Source organism: Ptychodera flava, chromosome 7 (genome assembly GCF_041260155.1).
Source record: "Ptychodera flava strain L36383 chromosome 7, AS_Pfla_20210202, whole genome shotgun sequence".
Taxonomy (NCBI): domain Eukaryota; kingdom Metazoa; phylum Hemichordata; class Enteropneusta; family Ptychoderidae; genus Ptychodera; species Ptychodera flava.
The window spans coordinates 5,151,853-5,175,534 of record NC_091934.1 but is presented as its reverse complement, the minus strand read 5'-3'; the positions used below and the strand labels follow the sequence as shown (position 1 = coordinate 5,175,534).

General features: G+C 38.1%; 2 protein-coding genes across 2 annotated transcripts; both read right to left on the bottom strand.

The window, feature by feature from the left end:
- Window positions 1-5,218: 5,218 nt before the first annotated feature.
- On the bottom strand, window positions 5,219-8,470 carry LOC139136627 (tripartite motif-containing protein 2-like). Its single transcript, XM_070704400.1, has 2 exons — window positions 8,335-8,470; window positions 5,219-7,143 (listed from the first exon to the last, which is right to left on the bottom strand). Exons 1-2 carry the CDS (start codon window positions 8,411-8,413, stop codon window positions 6,287-6,289), a joined length of 936 nt encoding a protein of 311 aa, XP_070560501.1. The 5' UTR covers window positions 8,414-8,470; the 3' UTR covers window positions 5,219-6,286.
- Window positions 8,471-13,682: 5,212 nt separating this feature from the next.
- LOC139137769 (solute carrier organic anion transporter family member 1C1-like) lies at window positions 13,683-20,511 on the bottom strand. The gene is made up of 5 exons (XM_070706036.1): window positions 20,348-20,511; window positions 16,769-16,928; window positions 14,974-15,152; window positions 14,518-14,582; window positions 13,683-14,067 (listed from the first exon to the last, which is right to left on the bottom strand). The coding sequence occupies exons 1-5, from the start codon at window positions 20,509-20,511 to the stop codon at window positions 13,796-13,798; spliced, it is 840 nt and encodes a 279-aa protein (XP_070562137.1). The 3' UTR covers window positions 13,683-13,795.
- Window positions 20,512-23,682: the final 3,171 nt, after the last annotated feature.

The window sequence follows — 23,682 nt, the reverse complement described above, 5'->3', positions numbered from 1 at the left end:
AGTTGATTTGCATACCCGAACAATAGATATAATAGTCGTTTACATAAATAGTAGAAATAGTCGTTTACATAAATGAATGTAAACGATTGAATTTGGCGGGACCGTGACTTTTGTATCACTGATTCTGGACTTCTCGTTCCTTTGGGGGAAAGCATACGTACATTCCACCATAGAGCTGGTCCGTTCTAGTTCCAGATTTGACAGACGTCGCCAGACTGGCCAAGTGTATTTCAGGCGACTATCAAGATGGTACAATGGAGATAAACCAAGAATGCTTTATGTCTCCAGTCTACAAAATAGCTACGTGATTTAGTACATTTTCCAGACCGTCCGCACCAATCTTTGACTTTGCTAGCTCTACAAACCAAGGACGTTTTTGTACATTACAAAGTTAATTTTTTATGTTTCTATTCCTACTAAGTACTTGCGGGGCTTTCGTTTGGGAACGTCTCAGCTGAATGAAAGACTTATACACGACTTGTCTTAGCTTTCGGATGTGCAAACAAAACAAAGCTGTGTTCAGATCACTGCATTGAAGAGAGCGTGCGAAATTCACGGTAACCCGATGGCCCGAGACCAGCAGTTTTCATGCCAGACCAGTAACTCTTGAAAGATGCCCTGCTGTTCCTAAAGACGCGGGCCAGTAACTTTCCCAGCCTTTATATACAAAAGTTTACCAGAATGTTTTGCTAAGCTAAATACCTGACAAAACTATTCAAATATACGAAATTTATTCTTTCAATAATTGCAATAATCGCAAATAAAAAGTGAACAGACTATTCTGTACTGCATCAAAGCGAAACTTAGACCTTGCCCCCACGTTTTCTCGCGGTATTCAATATGCTCCGCATTTGTTAAACATGTGTGAGGTTAGAGATAGATCTCGTCGTGGTCACAAAGAGTAATTGTTTAGCGTACCGACCATATTGCATGTGTCGAGGTAAACTGGATTTCGAGGACACTTCAACATTGGACTTTTATATGATATCGGATATTTACAACTACTGGACAACACAATATCGAAATTAGAATTGTTTGGTCATATCGTAGACCCTCGAAAAAAACTATGGTCATGTGAAGTGGTGAAATCTCCGATATTTGATATTTACCCATCGTTTTAGACAAGTTTAGTATCGTATAATTTAAGTTAGAGTCGGACTCCCAGATATATATCGATTATTTGCTCGTGATTTGACAAGTATAGTATCGTCTAGTATCGAAGTCAGAGCCGAAATGATGAAGTCGGGCATGGCAAGATCTGTGAGTCCGCAAATCTCCGACATAAAGATCGGACGTTTGTCTGGAAATCGCCGATAAACATCCGTGATTTACATAGACCAGACGTGCCCGAGACACGAGGCGAGTCATTCTAGTAACGATATTAGGGTCCCAATCGCCGATAAATGTGTAAATATCAGTGATTTCACAGATCCGGCGTGTCGAGACGCAAGGCAAGTCACTCCAGAATTGCCAGGTATTGTTTTATACCATAAATAGTCTCCAAATTGCAGATATTATATATATATATATATATATATATATATATATATATATATATATATATATATATATATATATATATATATATATATATATATATATATATCAGCCTTAGGTAAAATATCGGCAATTTCTCAAACACGGCGTGCCACGTCAGAAGGCAAGTCATTCTTGTATCATCTAGTATCGATATTAGACCCAATATATAGATTGTTATGTATGACGGAAATATGTTGGACGTCAAACTTCGATACTTGAATGTTAATGTCCGATATTTAAATATTGTGCAAAGTACCGTCATCATTGTATTTTGACCTTGATGGTCATTTGCCTTGGTCACCTTGTAAAGAACACGCTTACATTTTAAATTTGTGAATCGTCTTTTAACGAGGGTTTTGACATTTCGAAATTATTTCTCTTCATCAGTTGCCCTAATTTTTGTATTTCCATTCTTGAATTTGGTGGATCCCTCAGAGAGGAGAAGCCAGAGTCGTTTTTGGAAGAGTCAAGTGTTGTATTGACTCCATTTATGTGTGATCTGGTTTTTGTGCTGCCAAAACCTACCCATCCCTGTTCGGAGTTCCGAATGCTTAGCATTTCCGTGTTTGGACGACATATTTCAAGCCCAAGCTTGTGTTCTTTTCCTCAATGTTAGAAATATTTGTTGTGAAAGGCTATTTTACGAAATAAAAACGTTGTATGTATTGGTGCTTAAAAAGCCCCCACTCAATTATCAGATTTATCTAATATAAATATTAGTTACTTGATGAAATTTTCAATGGAAAACAAAAGAATGACAAACTGGTAATGGGCTATTGACACATTCGCTAATGCGAGAACCTGGGATTGAGAAGGGCGCCTTTTTAACCTTTCACTGATTTCATATGTTTTTAACACTGGGATCAGTTGCCCCAACTTTTGGTTTTGATAGTCATCTTCATTTGAAGAATTAAAAAAGAATGAAAGAATTAAAAGGCACAAAAACACTTTGATGTTAGGATTTTGAAGTGGCGTCTTTTATATTTTTTCAATCGCATGTTCTTGGCCCCAATACTGAGCGCGGGGTAGAAAATCTCCACTTTATTTGGATTTGACCTGATGATCGGACCAGTTAATTTCCTTCAGGGCCGGTTACTTTTTAAAGTGGCTGGCCCGCTTGGCCAGTAGAGATTTTACGTGAGTTTCGCACACTGATTGAAGATGTTGTAGCTAGACTTGTTCCAAGTCTTTCGACATATAAATATAAAGGGGGCTGATCTTGTCAGTCAGTAACTTCACATGCTGCCGAGGAAAAGCCAAGAGACGGAGGACAGACTATATTATACCAATGGTGATTGCTGTTGCTATTGTGATATTTTTATTTGTGATTTAGGGAGTAAATGATAGACATTTCTCCCTGATACGGGCGATCAAGTCATACAAATTATACAAATTGCATTGCATCTTACGACACATTTTATTTGAGTTTCAATGAAGAGAGCGTATTATCATACTATTATGGCGATACGAATTATAATTCTGGTAACGGTAGTTCTCTTTTTTGAGGATGTGGTGGCCCTGAAAAGGGCCGTTTTGTATGTGTATGCTAGGCATACGATTTACTTAGATTTGGCTTGAGTCTTCTTGGGCAAGAGTACCGCCTGGATGTTTGGCAAAAAAAAAAAAAAACGGAACATTTTTTCAGTTTATTTTCAACTAAAGTTCAGTGGCTTAACATTGAAAGACATCATATGAAAAATTTTATGACAATGAACGCCTGAAACATGAAAAAATTATGGGATTCAGGGACAAAACACGGCACGTCCGATCAGTAGCGTGGGTTATTAACATTTGCATAAATTTACTATAGTCCGGCTTTTATAGGGGAACTTTCTGTTTAAAGTGGTTGTACAGAATACTTTGTGATAGTGGCCTTCAAACGAGTCACTTTCAGCGTTATTCTTGCGTTATCGCTGTCTACACAAATTTTTTCCACCTTTGGTATATTTTTTGAAAAAACTGGAGACTGCATAGAAAACGTTCGAATATCGAGAATCAGGCGCAGTCCTTGAAAGAACCACAGTCCCTCTATATAGGACTGTGAAAGAGAAGCAAATCTCGAAAAAGCAGTTTTTGTACGACCGAATGGGTTCTTTTGGACCAGAAGTTCGTATAGTCTCGTTTAGCAGTAGGAATATCAATAGTGTTCCACTGCCGACGATTGGAAAAATATTGAAACTCGGAAAAGCAAAAAAGTACACAATTCACCGCACGTTGGTAGAGTAACCGTGACTGTGGGGTTGCGATTCTCGCAAAATTCGCACTTACGTTACCATTGCACTGGATCTACTAAACATAATATTGAATGTTATGCGGCACGTACAAGTATGTACTGATGGAAGTTGGTACCTCCATCATGTTGTAATGAAATAACCGAAGCTTCAAATTCGGTGGCGCTATACAATGTGTTAAAATGTATTGTGAAATTCGTTCAGTTTTTATTGAAATTGAGAACACGTTACAATATCGGAGCTGGAATTACCAATTTGAACTTGGACAACCTTCGTCTCGTCGATAATGATGTTGTGCCTCCAGCCCGCCTGTAAATTTTCTCTAGTGACTACTTTTGCGTCGATCAGACAAACATCTTTCTCCCGTTCAAATTTCACACAACGAGTGAGTGAGTGTCTTTTTTAGGAAGACAGAAAATTAACTTTTTCAGCATGAGATGAAATGATACATTATGATTGCACATCTATAACTCTGACGTGTAGGTAGCAAACATTATGCCATAACAAAGTGAACTGCAGCATGAATGATGAAATCGCTACTTCTCCTCACGGTAACGATAGAAAATACTGCATCTGCAACATAAGGTGAGAATCAGCCAGAATGATTGCAGTGATTCTCACCAGTTAACTGTGAGTCTAGTTGATTCTTACCTATGAACGGCGAGTCTGGTTGAATTTCCACCAATCAATGACGAGTATGATACATTATCACCGTGAAAATTACCATTCTCACTGTACTTGGTGGAAATTCTGAGAATTTCCAGTCTCACTGGTGAGAATGTGTTATAACACTGGATTCTCACAAGGGCGCCCACTGCTCACTGAGAATTTAAAAATACTCTCACTGATAGCGAGGAGGACAAGAGATTTTTCCAATTGCGAGGAAGCGCAACTTTCTAGCTCCAGTCTCACAATTTTACTATAGAGGTTGGATTACAGTTTTATCGAAAACATGTCCTTGTCGAATATATATCGCTGGAGAAGACCATGGCCGGGTAACATCTGACCCGATAAATATGCCCCCAATCGTTTATTTACGGTCTGCGCGCCGCTGACAGATGACTTACATTCATGCTCATTATTTCAGCAAAGGACTTTGGTAGGTCAGCACTGACACCACTCAAATCGACGTAACAACGGTAACAGATGCGACACTATTTTTGAGCAGAATTGAGCAAGCGTCCCACACCACAATAATGGAACTTTACGGAGCAGAGTTTTGTGGCGAGACGGTGTACGGAGGTATGAAACGCGATCCCTGCGATTACTTGGCCGGAGAAATGTACATGCGCGATTGAAATTTCATCGGAGTACGATTTTCAGTTGCATCATTTGGTATAATTTGTTTTATACAAATATTTTCCATAACACTGCATGGTTTGGTCATACCGTGGATTTTAAGACCATGATCCATCTCATGAATGACAATGACAATAGCCTTGTATCTTAGCAATAGCTTTGAACTTTATTTATGCATTCTGTTAACTCCAAGTCACAGTAAAATTAGCACAGATGACAGCAAAGTTCGAGTATCTGTTCGGTATAAAGTCAATTTTCTGTACAAAATCAAAGTCCGAGCAAATTATGTAAAATCCGTATGAAATGAAGATTACAAATCGTCAACGGAGCCAAAAATGTGGCTGTACCTACAGTATTTCAATGCTTTTGCACGCCGACGTCATGTTGTGGTCGCATACAATAGGAAACCTTGTTGTCGTTGTTGTTGTTGTTGTTGTTGTTGTTGTTGTTGTTGTTATTGTTGTTGTTATTGTTGTTGTTGTTGTTGTTGAACATTGAAGAACATTGCGCTCTTTTTGCCGTAGTTTCATTCACGTTGGTGTCGTTGTAAGTACATGTAAAGTGATAACCCGGGCTTCCAGGACTGGAAATACCGAGCAAATATTAAGGCAGGGTTGTAGTGAAAGGAGCCTAACGTTTCGCCCTGAACACAATACATGCCCAATATTTCTAGCTATGCAACCCTGATTGCAATGATAAAAATATCATCGAAATAACAGCTTCAACAAATCAGTGTTCGCGATCGTATTTGCAAATAACAACATAGACAACAACATCAACCAGATCATTAAAGCTCTCTACGTAACATGTACTAGTTCTGTCACATATTTCATGACTGCCAGTGATGGCGCTATGCATACGTTTTTGTCGACGTCCATCAAGTATAAAGGGGAAAGATACACAAATAAAAGTGAATTGAAGAATTATAAAACTCTCACATTTCTGTAACGTCTTAAAATTTCTTGTACAAATATCGTATTTTGTTTTCAAAAGACACACCTACATCTATATTTTAGGGATGTGTGCAACATTCTTCATAAATTCGTACAGTGATCGACTTGTGGAACTTATTAATTCATCTCTTGGTATCGAGAGATCTGGGAGGCCTTCTTAGAATCACTTCGCAACTGCCAGGCTTGACTTCAAGTGGCAGATATGGCCGCAGCATTTGCGTACTCATTTTGCATGCATCAGCTCTATGTTGTTAAACGTCGGGTTCACAGGTTGAACAACTTAATGCAGTTGTTACCGCAGTCTGCAACCACCAGTTGTTGGTGTTCCCCGGATGTTACAGCAAGGCCGTGTGGACCTGATAATTCACCGTTTGCTGCCTCCAATACACCTAGTGGTTTGAAATCGGCCCCAAACTTGCGGATTTTGTAGGTAAAGGCGTCACACACATAGATGTTATCCTGGTTGTCAGTTGCAACGCCCATAGGTCGCCAGACATCCTCTTCTGCTTTTAAACAATGCAGAAAGCTCCCTCTGTCGTCGAAAACTTGCAAGCTGTCGTGGCGGTAATCGGAAACGATGATCTGGTTTTTGCTATTCACGGCAACGAACTGCGGGGTGAAGAATTGACCGTTTTTGTATCCCTTACTCCCGAAAGACTTGATGTACTTTCCGTCGTATTCGTATAATCGGACGCACGCACCTTCACTATCAACCACCACGACTCTGTCGTCATTCGTTAAGGCAATGCCCGCCGGTTTATGCATTTCGTCACTGCCGAACATCCGGATCAGGTTTCCGTCTTCAAGACATACATACACACGATTCAAGCCTTGGTCAGTGGCTAAAATCGCCCTCTTCTTTCCAACAGCAACGTCGAATGGGTCACAGGTATTATTAAGCGCTTTGAAAGTCACTTCGTTCACGAAATCGCCGTCTCTTGACAACACCTCAATACTTCGATTCCGACCATCAGCGACGACAAAATCATTGTTGGGCATAACAGCGACACCACGTGGTCGTTTCATCTTCCCATGATGCACGGCAACTGGGCCGTCTTCGATTTCCACAACAATATCATCCTGTGCCAAATCGACTGCTTCCATCATCCTGGTTTTGAATTCTGTCGAGAAAAATATATAATCACTCTTGTGTCATTTAGTGATTTAGCCAACCTGTTAGAAGAGGTGATTTCATGTCAAGGATGACTTACCCAGCAATTTTGATTTTTTTTTTTTTTTTTTTTTTTTTTTTTTTTTTTTTTGCACAGAGGCGACACAGTGCAAGTTCGTGCTGATATTTTCAAAGATTAAAGCTTTTAATTTATTCACAGCTTACAGTTGGGCCATATTTCTGACATATTGTCAACAAATAAGGAAATTTCTTAAAAGCTATGTAAAGTAAATACGTTACCCTGGCAGTGCACACGAGAGTGCAACCATGGACTTTAACGTTCATGGTGCAATAAGAGAAAGGATTTCTAAAAGGATAACAGCTTTCGGGGTGAGGTTGGTTTGTTTTTTTATTCATTGTTGGAGATTTCTTTTTGCCTTGTTTTGCTAATTGGACTACAGCAACATTTTGTGTAAAATGGTTAGAAACTGTTGGAAAGAACTTGGTTTTGTACAATTCACTAACTTTAACAGAGTCTATCACATTAAATACTGCTAGTGTGACGTCATATCAGCGGTATGATAGTGATCATGCCGCGGTCGAGGACGCGTTCCATAGGTACTGTACCTGCAACGATTGAACTTCGACACAGAGACAAACAGATAATATACTAGTAGTTCAATCTGCACGTTATCGTCTCTACGAAGTCTAATACACGAGGCTGAATGCAGGAAAAACCTCGAAATGTGTTGCTGACTTACTATCGTAAAAACCAGTGGTCAAGATTGATCTTATGTGGTAAACCGTCATTCACTGTGACGCGCGTATTGTCATGGAAACGCTGTACATTCATTTATCTGATCAGTGTGCTTTGCAACTAGAGTGACACTAGAATAGATATGTATAGACACAACATCTGTGTCGTCATTTTAGCATTCACGTTTTAATTAAATGACATGTACATGGGATAGGCCGGTCGGCAGTATCCTAGGTTTGTTCTTCAAAATAACAATGTAAGTTTCATTACATGACCCCAGGCTGTGGCTTTACTGTATATTCTGATCGCCTAAAACCATGGCGACAAGTTCATTTTCAAATAACATTACAACTCTTGTTTGGCTTTTTGTCCGTACAGCATTGATTCCAATGTTCATACCTGTAAGACTGGCGTTTAAAGAATGGAACTTGAAGAAATACATACCTTTATTTACTCTTGCCTCCGCGATGTCAAATATCAATTCTGTTACAGCATAGTACTTCGTCTCACTGACGGCGTTCATGGACACTAAACCGTTACTGTATCGTATCGCGTGGTCTTTAATTGGGCATGGTCGCTATCTGTGTTGACTGGCGGTCAAAGGTTAGCTCGTTATTGACTTATTAACCCCACTCTCTGTTAATTTTGAAACAAGCGACGCTCTCTGCAAAGAGCGGAGAGAGGTCTCGTTTGTACACGAACGAACCGTCCGCCGTTTAGAAATATGATCCCCGGGCTGTTTGTACTGTACATGTAACTTTACTATTCTAAAGTATTTTCAACAAAATGTAAATATGAAGGAGGAAGTGAAAACCGTTCGGATCTGCCCTCCGATATCATTCAGGTGCCGCCAATTGGCAAATTTCGTTAATTTTACAAAATCAACAAAACAACATGTTTTGAAGGCTGATATACTGATTTTACATATTTTTGACCTTGACTGTAAAAATTTTGAGGGGAAAGTAGTGGTGTTCGTAATTTCCCTCCCACTGGCATATGAGGAAAATATGCCCTCCCACTGAATTTTGATGGCCCCTGCCCTCCAGTATCTATGGTCTGCCCACTCCCTGCTCCCCACAACAGTTCATGTACCCATCTGCCCTTTTCCCACCGCTGATCATTCCCCATTCCCCACTAGATGTACATATTCCAACATGTTCTTGTCATTTCAACCTTTGAACATTGCTTCCCTGGCAATTAGGCGCTTTATTTTCCCTAAAGTTCTACCAACCACAGCATACAAGCACCCCCGGCTCTACCTAGTTTACGGTACCCAGTGCAAAAACTTTCCCCCACTCCATGCAAAACCTGAAATTTCTTCCCTACCCACAGTAAAAAATTAATTCTTCCTCCCCGCATGGACACGATTTTGCACGAACAGCTTCGTTGGTTGCACCGAGCCCTTGCCCTCCGAGTCCCCCGATTAAAAAATTGCCCTGGCCACTGTTCTATCTCCGTCAACGACGGCACCGTCCACTCGCATGGGTCCGTTACTTCCCACTTCTGATTTCGGGGAGCTGCCCGGACAAGAGACCTTGGCAAGTGAAGATGCCGCGACGGCTCCCAACTGTCATTTCTGTGTCACATGCAAATTCCTTCCCTATGGCTAAACCCTCAACAATGACCGCCTCAACTTTTGCTCCTGACGTTTTTTTTCCGAGTCACCTGCGGTGTAAATAAAATAATTAAATTCATCTTTATAAAATCTATCATTTGAAATTCTCTCTCTCTCTCTCTCTCTCTCTCTCTCTCTCTCTCTCTCTCTCTCTCTCTCTCTCTCTCTCTCTCTCTCTCTCTCTCTCTCTCTCATTTTTTAGGAAAGGAGGGCGCTGTTTTGACGTACGTACACGTACAGGAAAACTCATCTTGTACAAAAGCGATCACATAAAATGTTTTGAAACAGGATGACTTCCCTCACTTGTCAAGGAAAAAGTGAACATTAACATAACCGTGTATAAAAGGGACATTTTAGCCGTATTTTTGACCTGTGTCTGTAGTCTTACAAATAAATACACATTGAAAGAAAATTTCCTATACAATTAGCTTATATTTGAGTGACTTTTATTTAAGAGACAACCCAATACATATTTCATATTAATCAGAGACAGTTTCGTATCGAGCCCCCATTTAAGTCCCCTATCCGTTCAAATGCCCTCCCCCCAAAATATCCCTGATTTTTTAAACCACCCTTCAGAGATGTTTGCAGTGCGGCCGGTCAGACTGTGATACGGTTTGGGTCAGGAAGGTACTTAGGCAACGTATATGAATAATTTTGTAAAATGCTCTACTCAAATGCAAAGTATACGTAACAAAAACTGATTCTCTTCCAATCGATGATATTTTGATTTTGTATTATTATTCTCAATTTTGTATTTTTTTAAAGAGATGACACTGAAGAATAGTCTTATTAGATGCTATTATGAACGCTTTGCAATGTCTGGCAGTGATCAACTGTTTTAAAATGGTAAAGACCACAATCATTTCTATGCTCACGGGCAGTATATTCAACACATTTTGGCAGAACGGTGAGCTGCGGAGGGGGATTGCTTAAGATGTGGAGAGAAAGAATGGGGTCACTATTACTCAATTTTTAGTGCAAAATCAATTGCAACACCTATAAGATTTACACCATTTCACACATCAATTTCTCAAAATTTTCGATCGGAGATGGGGAATGCCCCCCTCTAGAACTCTAACCCGTGGGATGTTCTAACAGTTTTATTTGGTAAAAATACAAATTGAAAACACCTCTGATATGTTGCACCAGACTGCACCATTGCGCACATCAGTATCTCAAATTTATCTACGCGAGAGAGGGTACAACCTCATTTGACACTTCCCCCCTCAGCCTCCCGAGTGTTCTCCCCCTGTACTTTCAATTTCTGCCCAGTCAGATATCCTAGTGAATCTTGTCATGATACCCATCAAAAGTAAACAATTCTATGAAGTTGGATACAGCATCAGCTTTCATATTTACATTTTATTGTGAGTTTGAATTTCATTTAGTTGATTTCACCTTTTTCAACCGTCATGAGATAACCGATGATAATTTAGCAAGGTACATCAGGATTTGAAAGATCTTTATTTACTATTGCTGCATTTTTGCAAATTTTACAAATATATATCTTGACACTGTAGTCTGAAAAATTACCCAATCATTGCGAAACTGGGGACAAAGTTCTGCTGCTGATCACAATATTCTGACACAATGACAGACTGTGTTTCCTGACACCAAGGTCGACAAATATAAAAGATGTTGACCAGTCCAGGGTCCAGAATTCAGCTTGTTTCCCGCTCAAAATTATTTTACAGACTTGCCTATACCGTCTTATTCTAAAGTTTTGGTGATTTCCCCGTCGTTCATCATGAGAGAACATAATAAAGCCGCAACTAAGTGGTATGATTTGAATGCTTCTTGGCTTTGCTTTGACAATCCTTGCTACTCTGACATTACTAGTTACTGAGTTAGTTGGATTAATATTGTAATAAATAAAAACATGTGGGTTTAAGTAGAAGTGAATCACTGGTTTCTGTTACGATACCAGTTTTACCCGAAACTCAGACCGTGAGTATTCTCATCTTTACATAAACCCCTCACAATTTCTTTATTACAAGATGATAGTAAGAGTGTCACAGACTGAAACCAGATCGATATATTTTGTCGTGTTTGGCTAATAGATTATAAAACGCGATTTGTCGACTGTCATTTGAATACAATGATATTGTCATGTATACGCATGTGCGTTCAATACATGGGAATCTTGGGAATGTAGAGCAACGTCAATTCCGAATACGATTGGAACTAATTTGGGATAATCGGATGGTGAAGTAATGTCGATTTAATCTACAAATGTTATCTCATCTGCTTTTCTTTTTATAGAACAACATACTTGTGTTTATGAGTAATTTGCGATATTGCAACATTAAGCTACTGGCACCTAACACTTTTGAGAAATTTGCAAAATAGGAAAATCCAATTATCCCAAATTAGTTCCAATCGTGTTTCCATCTTTAGAAGAGCGCTCATGAACTTGTATTGTATAGACGTCGTCGTACTACATCTGATTTTAATCAGATTACGATGTATAGTAAATCAACATTTTCAGTGAAATTCCACAATCAAATTTGTCCCACACATATGCATATGTAACCATGCTCGTCTGATCGGGTACATTAATATCAATAATCAAGCATCTATAAATACACAGGTTTAGCTAGTTTTGTAATGTAAGCTTACAAAAATTATTCATAGTTTCCTAATAGAGTACAATGTACAGTGAATCAACATTTTCGGGGAAATTCCAAAATCAAATCTTTGTACACATATTCAAATGTAATCACCCTATTCTTAGCATGTACAATTATGTCAATTATTCAGGGTCCATATACTAACAAATATGACAAGGTTTATTTTGGAAAAATATTAATATTCAGTTTTGTTCCAGCTCCAATGTATAGTGGATCATAACTTTCAGAGAAATTCCACAATTAAAAATTAACTTTCTTATACACATGTGCACTTGTAAGCACCCTGTGCTAATCAATTATATTTATATCAGTTATCAAACGTCTATATGTGAATAGATATTGCTAGTTTTATATTGGAAAATACGCGTTCATAGTTTTCTCGTAGACCACCATGTATAGTTAATCAACATTATCTATGAAATCAAAAAATCAAATTTATTGTACACAAGTGCACTTTTTACCTAACACTTCAAGCAAAAGTACATTTACATGACTATTCACACACACACACACACACACACACACATATATATATAGAGAGAGAGAGAGAGAAAGAGAGAGAGAGAGAGAGATAGATAGATAGATAGATAGATAGATAGATAGATAGATAGATAGATAGATAGATAGATAGATAGATAGATAGATAGAACTTGTTTTCATGGGGAAAATGTAAATAGTTTGCCCAATAGACTCCCGATTTGACATGATTTGATATTTTGGACGAGGCACTATATCGTGTATACTGTGCCTTACTTTAAAGGGGGCTTCAAAATTATAGCAAGTCAGAAGGGGGACTTGGAGGAACTTTTTATGGAATCTCCCGCCCCCGCCCTTGAGATGTGTTAGTGAATGCAGTCTAAAGATGCGGCTATGAGCTGTCGCCTGTTCTCTCTCTCTCTCTCTCTCTCTCTCTCTCTCTCTCTCTCTCTCTCTCTCTCTCTCTCTCTCTCTCTCTCTGTAGATCATAGTTCGGAGTGAGATAAACTTATTTGTCAAATATTGTTTATGTAAAACAGTTTTCAAAAGTGAAGTTTGTTAAGTGATATACTAACTTAAAGGTCAACACACACACACAAAAAAAAACTTTAAAGGAAAGGTAATTTTCCGGCACAGCATTAGAGAAGGCCAGCAAATCGTTTTATCAACCACCGATACCAAATACATGTAATGAATGCTAACTTACAACCTAGCAGAAAAAATCAAGATATCATGATGCATAAACCAACATTACGTATTCAAGAAGTGCTTTAAAAAATGAATGTTGTCATTACGTATACAAGTAGTGCTTACAAAATGAATGCTGTCCAGTTATGTATGCTTTATGAAGGATAAACAAGAATTTGTAAAATTCATACAGAACATAAGGGTGGAAAAAGTACTAGTGTGTAGCTGTTGTCGCTTAAACTTCCCGCAGGAGGGCGTCACGTATGAGCTTCTTCATTTAATTACTCTGAATGATTTTGTGAATGAATGAGTGAATGAATTAACGAATAAATGAAATTTGAATGAGTTAATTTGAAAATGGATTATTTTATGGTGCTCTATTTAAATTTTGAACTGTAAAAACCCATAGCATACAATGTGGTAACATTTTTCCTGTTTAATATGATCAAATTTTTAGCCAGCCGTTACAGTAAGAATGTTATCTGGAATCTACTTAGGGTTTCTCATCACACGGTCCTACTGTTTCGTTCACGTAGACCTGGGGGATTTCAGGGCCTTTATTTTTTCTACTGAGAGACAGCAAGAGGATAATATACATTGCTATGGCGCAGACCCTGTACACGATCTGGAATGCCAAGATTTTTACTCGAAAGTCGAAGAGGTCGTATATCCAACATGTACTGAACATGTTACACTCTGATACTCCCCAGAACAAACACGCCGAGTCGATTAGATAACCCATCAAAATAGGAGTGGGCACCCAACCTGAAATAAGATGACAGAAAACGAAAATTTTATCCACAGTTTTTGGAAAACATATTCGGGTTTAATATGTCTTGCTGCTTCAAAACTTGATGCCTCATACGTCTTCTCGTTTCGTTGTTTTCAATCGTTATGTGACGTATGTAGAAAAGAAAATTTAACTGTCGCAGGTTAATGCCAATCAATTATGGAATTGCCTTTATCAATAATCAGTTGCTGGTGTTTTCTCGTAACATGAAGAAAATGAAATGAAAATTAAAAGTAGAAAATAAATGAACGGCTACGTCATCTTCACGTCACACATTTGAAATTTGAACATAATTTCTGTCCTTCAACAGTTGTACATTTGATGTTGATGTCACAGGGCTTCCAACTTCTCTACGCTGCTCTGATATCGACGTATAGTCTTACCTCTCTTGAAAGGAGTTAAATGAAGCTGTGAAATTGACTCACCAATTACGTGAGCGATGAACTGTCGAACAGCTACAGCAAAAGGCTTGTCCTCTGGTGCAACAACGCTGATTGAGAAGAAAGGAAAATCACATTTCCTTCATGGAATAGTTAGCACTATTCACTATTATCATAGTAAGGCTATATCTGTTTAGACAAAACGCTATGAAAGCACGCCTTTTCTGGTGTATCCTATGTGATCATTGTGATTACAATTTGGAAGAAACTTTTGAATGAGACTCAGCTCCAAACAGTCGAATGATTTCAAACTTACGATGAAACCCGTTGAGAAACTTTTACGAAATCCATGCTTTTTCTTTACTATTATTCCACATGTGCTCATAGACAACAAAAGGGCTTTATACTTTTTGTTTGGTTTTCTAAACCTTTCCTAAATATTGTAGAAACCTGGTTCACTGGTTGTGGAGGGACCACACGGCTAGCGAATGGTCTACTCACCGTAAAGGCAGCACGATGAATGCGGTGACAGGTAACGCAGATACGAAACTCGAGAAGGACGCGAATACTATAAATATTTCAAACATTCTACCACACGTTTCGCCACATATCCCACCAACAGCCGTCCCCCTTCCTCCTTGCTGAGAGACAGGACCAGTACAACCACAGGAGCTGAAGTTCTGAGTTCAAAAGACAGAAAACCGCTATTTTTATATCAAATACAAATGTTGACTCAATTTACCAACTTATGGCTATTGTTGTATGCACACAAAATTGTGGGTTAAACAAAAGAAAGAACCAGATATGAACTGAAAATGATCACGTGTTTCATTATATGTTAAAGTTGTGCGTAAATTTAAAGTTTTGCCACATGTTTGCAACTGCATTGAAAGTGTTTTGACCAGCATCATGAACAATACAAATATGTAATTAGCTGAAACAAAAATACTTAATTTCTTTGACTGTTGTCATTGTATCATCACTTCATATAGCAAGTGTACTTGCCTTTGGTCAAGTCCTTCAAGCTATATATGCCATACTGTGGAAGCTCATTAGATATGCAAATTATAAATTAACTGATATGAAAATATGAAATGACTTTCAATATCGTTTTATTCTGGTACCATTAATATATATAACATATTTTGCCAAATTTGATCAAGTAAATCCCGGTATATATCCCTAATTAGGAATCATAATTAAATATGCAAATAAGGAATTGACTGAAATAAAATGCTTAAGGACTTTGAATATTGTTTTATCAAAGTATCTTCAATGTATATAGCAAGTTTAGTGAATTTTGGTCTAATCAATAAGGATATATACCCGTAATTACAAAAGTTGATTAAATATGCAAATTAGGAATTGACCGAAGTAAAAATGCTTAAAGCCCCAATAGCTGCAAACGTTTAATAAACCAATGTCCAAATATCCTTAGTTTTCCAAGAGTTTTCTTTGAATAAGGCCCATTAGAGATTGAAAAAGTGTTTAACGGTGCTATGAGTGTCAAAGTGGCATGTAAATTCAAAGGTTTTAGCGTCATTTTAGATTTCCCGCAATTTTCAAAAACTCATCATATAACAGAGAAAAGAAAGATTACAACAACAAAATGTTGGCCGTAGCAAGTTTCGTCAACTTTGGTCGGAAAAAGTCACATAAACATCCCAACTTAGGAAAGTTTATGAAATATGCAAAATAAAAATTGTTAGAAGTAAAAATGCGTAATGATTTTTAATAATGGAGTGAGTCGTTCTCAAAATATTCTTTCTAAAATTATTTATCATGCAAATTAGCAAAAAGTACGGAAGCAACACCCACCAAAAACTATTTAGTTCATGCCATTTGCAAACTGAATCTATGTATCAGATTTCATTCTGATCTGATGAGCCATTTTTGAGATATCGGGCGCACAGACAGGCGACAGACAGACAGACATCGCTGCGACATTAGCTCACGTGTTCACACACGTGAGCTAAAAAAGAGGGTATTTTAGAGACTCATTTCACCATGTTCATGACAATTGTGGTATGCACATAGACAGGAGTCAGAAGATACAATTATCTGGCAGACACCAGAAAGACGCTGCGTTTTACTTCGCACATTGTTGCAATAATAAAAGCTTTAAAATACATATTTAGAGTTGAAAGGTGTCAAACATGCATTTGACGTTTACGATTCCGGTTTTTTTCAGATTGAGAAAATTCCGCAATTCTACGATTCTTCATGGGAAAGTTATTGAGAAGCAACAATTTTGAATTGTGTCAAAACCATGATTTTGAGGTTAGGCGACCGATACCTTCGAGGTTATGGCTTCAGTACATCCTGCGAGGCATGGAGATTTGTAAGTCAGGCCGTCACTGCCGCATACTGGATCGTACTCGGTGTCGGAACATGCGCAGTTCCAATTGCACTCCGATATAACTTTTGATGCACCAAGGTTGCCAAGGAAGCTATTTCTGAAAGGAAGTTGAAATTTTTTATAAAGTTGACTCAGGTTGCCAAGTTATGTGTCAGATTTTGATCACAATTTATCATTTTTGTTTATCATTGCCCCCGAGAAAAATATTTGTCGTTATCAAATTTTGATTCAATGGCACAATTATTGAGAACAAAAGATAAGGCATAATACGTATATTCTAAGGTGACAAGTTTAACATGTAGGCAAAACTGTACCGTTTAGAGGCTGGGTTTGGTAGACTTTGTTCAAGTCGGTGAATTTTTTTAAAAATCGAAATACAATTATTTTCAAGAATTTCTCTTGAGTCTATTTTATTTCATACAAAACTACTTGAAATTGGCAGCCAAGGTCGGGATTCCCAAGCAATAGGACGTGTTACCTTTGAGTCTGCGCAGTAATGAGTTGGTTTCTGCTGGATTGTGATTCCGAGTGAAACTCCCGTTTTTCAATCCACACATCGTGGTTACTCCACTCAAATCCACGATTTATATGAAAACAGAACACAAATCATTGCGTCCACCACACTCACACGTTTACAAATCATAGACTTGAACCAAGGCAAGGGTTTTGCTTGCATTTCGTTATTCTAAAAATAACATTTTATAGCTTGCCCAGCAGGCTGCCTAAAGATGGTCACCAGCGAGGTATGATATTATATGTACTGCCATTCAGTCTACCCACGCCAAGTATAACTTCACCCTGATTGGTTGACCATGCGAGCAGACACCCAAACTCACTTCAACAGTAATCATTCAGTTAAATCCGTATGGGAAGTTCTAAACGTACATGTTTTCATATCCAACATCAAGGTTCTTATTTTGTACCCACATAGTTAAATAGTATTGCGGATCTTGGTTTCTACTTGCAAAATACGGTCAACTTAATCACTTTTAATCAACATTATCATTTTCATTAGTTATCGATAAATAGATTATCATTTTACCTCCCCAAAAGCGTTGAGGTTCTTAACGTACCGAATTTCATCATCAATGTTCTTACTCCACCCATAGCATGGTTCTTACATTCAACTTGACTCATATCGCGAATATACCAGTTCTTTACACGTCTCGACCATGTACCAATCAGACAGCAGTATTTGCGCACTCAATATACTTGTATGATATAATTATCGATAATGATTAAAAAAATGATAGTGTTGACCATATTTTGCCAGAGAAACCAAGAACCTAAAGGTTATTTGACTAAATGGGTATGCAAAGTAAGAACCTTGATGTGGGATATGAAAATGTGTGCGTTCAGAACCTAACATAAGGATTTAACCTTATCTTTATTTTTGAAGTGGGTTGGGGAGTCTATTCGCATGGTCAACCAATCAGCGTAAATCATTATTGGCGTGGATACACCGAAAAGAACTACATATCATACGTCCGCAAGCGGCTCGCTGATGCGCATGCGTCTCTGCAATACGACGAGAATTGTTCCATTACCAGATACAGGCCTGGACCGACCACACAGTCGCTGCCATAGCAACGTCTCGCATTACAGCCTTACATATTTGTCTGCTTTGGTCAAGCTTTGCGAGCAATAAAGTTATCAACTTTCTTAAATCTTCAAATTATATTGAAAAGGTATCACTTTTTCGTTTGTGATGCAATAATTGCATTCGTTTGTGATGCAGTAATTGCATCATAGAAGCCATGCCCGGTAGTGGCACGCTCAGGCAAAATGGATGTCCAAACGTGTTCCCAAAATAACGGAAAGTGGGCATTTGTTGTTTATCACTTAGTTCCGTGAGTACACGAAAACATTTACATTTCGCAAAAGCTGATTTGTGGAAGGATTAGAATGCGTTTAAATCCGGTAAATACTTTCCCTGGAAGTACGGCTATGTGAGCGAAAAATTTAAAAATGAGATTTCTTTTTCCAAAAGTTACTATGTTGCCCCAGACTGTAATGGAGGTAAGCTGGTATAGACAACAACAATAGACTACATTGATGTGTCGCGATAGTCTCATTGCTCTATACAACATCGACATGACATGATTGTAACTGTTTTTGCAATTGTCTCACTTATTTATAGATCGCTTAAATTATGGGGTGTTTTCTGGTTTGTGTCCTGTATTTCACATAATAAGGGCGTCTTTTTGTTGATATATCTCAGATAAGGAGTGGTTGGAAATTTTGCGGAACAAGCATAGGTACCCTGCCTTTTCATGACTTGTGTAAAGGGCAACCACCCTGGCGCAAAGCCTGTTGGGAAGCCGGGTCCAGAGGGTGCCATAGGCGACTATAACCGACCAGATTATCAACACTTGTAACCGAAAATGACATCTTGAATAACATTTTTATCAAAGAAGCTTCATCTACTATGGAAAGTGAATTGTCACTTACACTTGAAATTGCATTTCCAGTCTTATTCTGCGCTAGCGCATTATTAGCTCTGTCTTGGGCTATGTACGTGATATTATCCCGATTATTCTAACCATACTCTAACAGCGTTCACGTGTGTCTTTAGTCTCTTGTCGAGAAAAACTTAGAAATAAACACCCAAATATATAATAGCACTCAGCCGATCTGTTTGACAGCACACTTCTGTTCTGCTGTAAAAAGCTCCATTTTGTCTTGTTGAAAAGTCTTAATGAAATCATACATTTCTCTGTATGTATTTTCATCCACCATCCATCCACTGACCGGCAGGTGCAAGGGCGGTGCTCTTCATTTAAAGGCGGAGCCTCCCTTTAAAAGGACGCGAAGCTATGACGGCGTTCATTGTGTAAGTGGACACCAAACAGGCAACACGCGGGCACACACTCCAGAAAATGCCAATTTTTAGTTTTCCCCGGCCGCAAAAACGCAGACAGACTACCAAGCCATTTGCGCAAAGTTGCTGCCGATCGAACTCTGTGGTTATATTCAAAGTCTAAGGCGACTGGAAGACAATTTTTTAGGAAATTCGAGCGTTCACGGTGGGGAATCAATGACTATTTGCGATTTGAACTGACCGTCAATCAAACGCTTGTATAAATTCTGTTTGCAGAATTAGCAAAATGTGACAAAAGGTTGAGATCAGTTTGTGTAATTAATGTTATAGAAATCAAACATCATACTGGCCAAGTGTTTGACTGGGAGGAGAACTACACTTATGCGAGAACTTGGGATTGAAAAGTGCGGCTTTAAGGGAGCCTGATTATCAACTTTCTTGTGCTATCTCAAGTCTGAAAGCCGTTAACAACGAAATGAAATATCAAGCATAATGCCATATATTAATTTGGGTTACTCCTCCTTCATTATCTCAAGATAGGATATGATTGCATGAGTTTTCGATTATAAATTAATAGTTAAACAGATTTTTTGCCCACAGTAATCGCCATCTTTTAGCGTAATCCTGTAAATGTAGGTTTTTACCACGTACACGATTTCACTGAAGCGACTGCCAACAACGAAAACCTCTCTCACCTGATCGATGCATTGGTAAAACTGGAATAGGGAATCGTTACGCCGGCAACACTGTCTTGCTCACAGCCTAGGAACAACAACGGGATCGGCAGTAACAAGGAGACGACTCCAAATACGATCAGAGATTTCGCTGTCGACGACGGCGATGGTTTCAAGTAACGCATAAGTAGCCCACCAGCCAGAATTCCGAATGATGACGTGAGAACTATAACAGTACCTTAATCGTAAAAGAAAGTGAGAAACCTTGTTATAAACGTTGCGTTGTATATACCGAATCACATAGGCATTGTATGATTTGGTAAATAAATATTAAGTTGTATGATTTTTCATTTTCCGGTAAGCTCTGCAGTATTGTAACTTTGGTCAGTTTCTTAAGCCTGGGGGGGGGGGGGTCGTTGGATTATTTTTTGCAGACGTCAGAAAGTGGATAACCCAACTATTCCAACTTTCGAAAACAGGTGACCCCTCTTGAGTGCGACATAGGTAAAATTTAGTAATTCAGATATATATATATATATATATATATATATATATATATATATATATATATACAAAATGTATATATATATATATATATATATATATATATATATATATATAATATATATATATATTTGCAGTATTTTACATTGTCCGTCATTCTGTGTTTAATGAAATTGTTATCGTGTTAAGATAGGAACTTAAAAGTGTCAATTCTAAAGTTTGAATACAGTATTTTGAAGAAGCTGTGAATGTATTCCGCACTTTCTATGCATAACCAGATGTTCTGAACTGTTGTAAGAGAAATATGATTGTGAAATATTAGTGCATGTTGCTTTCTAATATCGAATTGCCATATAGAAAACAAAAAAGTATCGGGAATTATGCTTCTCATATGAACTGCGGATTTAACGAATTGTAGACTTTCGATTTACAGACATCAAAATATTTTTGATAAATATCTCCGGAATATTAAATTACTTCTTAAAAGAAGTTATCACTCGTACAGTAGAGAGTTACTGGCATTGTAAGTGATTTTCTACTCTCTCACACAATACCAAAATACAATTCAAACTACAAACTACACAAAATAAAATAATAAGATTTGTTCGAGATAAGCACCCCAGGGAACACATTGGGCCAGCTCTCTTTGAAAAACTAGGGTGGCTTCGTGTGGAGCATAGGGTGGCATATCTGAAACTGAATCTAATGCATAAAATAATAAGGGGTCAAGCTCCATCTTATCTTATATCAAATGTTGTCACTAGACAAAATGTACACAATTACAATGCAAAGCTTGGTAATAATTTTGTTTTTATCCCAGGAGGATCTATTTTTTTTCAAACAAGTTTTCTCTTTTCAGCTTCACAGGTATGGAACAGTCTTGCATATAACAGAAGAAATGTAGACTCTAGTTTTAATTTTAAACAAATGTAAAAAGGTATGTATTCCTTTGTGAATCGTCTCAGAAGAGATTTCATTTAAATTTTGATAGTGTGACTTTTCAGAGTGTTTTAGTCCTTTTCACAAATCTTTTGGAAGTGTTTTTATTGTTTCTTATGCAATAGCTTTTCTTTTTCTTTTTGTCTATTGGTCTTTTGTGAATCTGGACTACAGTATGGAAATAAGTCTTTAGACTTTTCTGTGTAATCCATGCACGATTTTGGGTTTTCGCTGGTTTTTTATGTATCATGTTGTGCAAAATAATAAAATAAAACTAGATAGTCCAGCATTTTGCTGTGCAGGGCAGTGTAGAGAAGCATAGCGCAGTGTTATACGATCTTATTCACTGTAATATAGTGCAGAGTGGTGCAGCGTTGTGAAGAATCACGTAGAGTTGTCTAGTCTAGTCCAGTCCACTCTAGTCTAGTCTAGTCTATAATCTAGTCTAGTCTAGTCTAATCTAGTTTAGTCTAGTCTACTCTACTCTATTCTACTCTACTCTACTCAACTGACTCTATAGTCTACTCTACTCTACTCTACTCTACTCTACTCTATAGTCTACTCTACTCTACTCTACTCTATAGTCTACTCTACTCTACTCTTCTCTTCTCTACTCTTCTCTACTCTACTCTTCTCTACTCTACTCTACTCTACTCTACTCTACTCTACTATACTGACTCTATAGTCTACTCTACTCTACTCTTCTCTACTCTATAGTCTACTCTACTCTACTCTACTCTACTCTACTCTACTCTACTCTACTCTACTCTACTCTACTCTACTCTACTCTACTCTACTCTACTCTACTCTACTATACTGACTCTACTCTACTCTACTCTACTCTACTCTACTCTTCTCTACTCTACTCTACTCTACTCTACTCTACTCTACTCTACTCTACTCTACTCTACTCTACTCTACTCTACTCTACTCTACTGACTCTATAGTCTACTCTACTCTACTCTACTCTACTCTTCTCTACTCTACTCTACTCTTCTCTACTCTACTCTACTCTACTCTACTCTCCTCTACTCTACTCTACTCTACTCTACTCTACTCTACTCTACTGACTCTATAGTCTACTCTACTCTACTCTACTCTTCTCTACTCTACTCTACCCTACTCTACTCTTCTCTACTCTACTCTACTCTTCTCTACTCTACTCTACTCTACTCTACTCTACTCTACTCTACTCTACTCTACTCTACTCTACTCTACTATACTGACTCTATAGTCTACTCTACTCTACTCTACTCTACTCTACTCTACTCTACTCTACTCTACTCTACTCTACTATACTGACTCTATAGTCTACTCTACTCTACTCTACTCTACTCTACTCTACTCTACTCTACTCTACTCTACTCTACTCTACTCTACTCTACTCTACTCTACTATACTGACTCTACTCTACTCTACTCTACTCTACTCTACTCTACTCTTCTCTACTCTACTCTACTCTACTCTACTCTACTCTACTCTACTCTACTCTACTCTACTCTACTCTACTCTACTCTACTCTACTCTACTCTACTCTACTGACTCTATAGTCTACTCTACTCTACTCTACTCTCTTACTCTACTCTACTCTTCTCTACTCTACTCTACTCTACTCTACTCTCCTCTACTCTACTCTACTCTACTCTACTCTACTCTACTCTACTGACTCTATAGTCTACTCTACTCTACTCTACTCTTCTCTACTCTACTCTACTCTACTCTACTCTTCTCTACTCTACTCTACTCTTCTCTTCTCTACTCTACTCTACTCTACTCTACTCTACTCTACTCTACTCTACTCTACTCTACTCTACTATACTGACTCTATAGTCTACTCTACTCTACTCTACTCTACTCTACTCTACTCTACTCTACTCTACTCTACTCTACTATACTGACTCTATAGTCTACTC

What these genes read in the sequence shown, in the direction of transcription:
- LOC139136627 (XM_070704400.1), bottom strand. Translation starts at nt 8,413, where the DNA reads ATGAACGCCGTCAGTGAGACGAAGTACTATGCTGTAACAGAATTGATA. An exon ending in GGAGGCAAGAGTAAATAAAG is followed by an intron (nt 7,144 to 8,334) that starts GTATGTATTTCT and finishes TTTTCTCGACAG; the next exon opens with AATTCAAAACCAGGATGATG.
- LOC139137769 (XM_070706036.1), bottom strand. Translation starts at nt 20,511, where the DNA reads ATGCGTTACTTGAAACCATCGCCGTCGTCGACAGCGAAATCTCTGATC. An exon ending in CTGAAGCCATAACCTCGAAG is followed by an intron (nt 15,153 to 16,768) that starts GTATCGGTCGCC and finishes TTTTGAACTCAG; the next exon opens with AACTTCAGCTCCTGTGGTTG. An exon ending in GTTCATCGCTCACGTAATTG is followed by an intron (nt 14,068 to 14,517) that starts GTGAGTCAATTT and finishes ATCTTATTTCAG; the next exon opens with GTTGGGTGCCCACTCCTATT.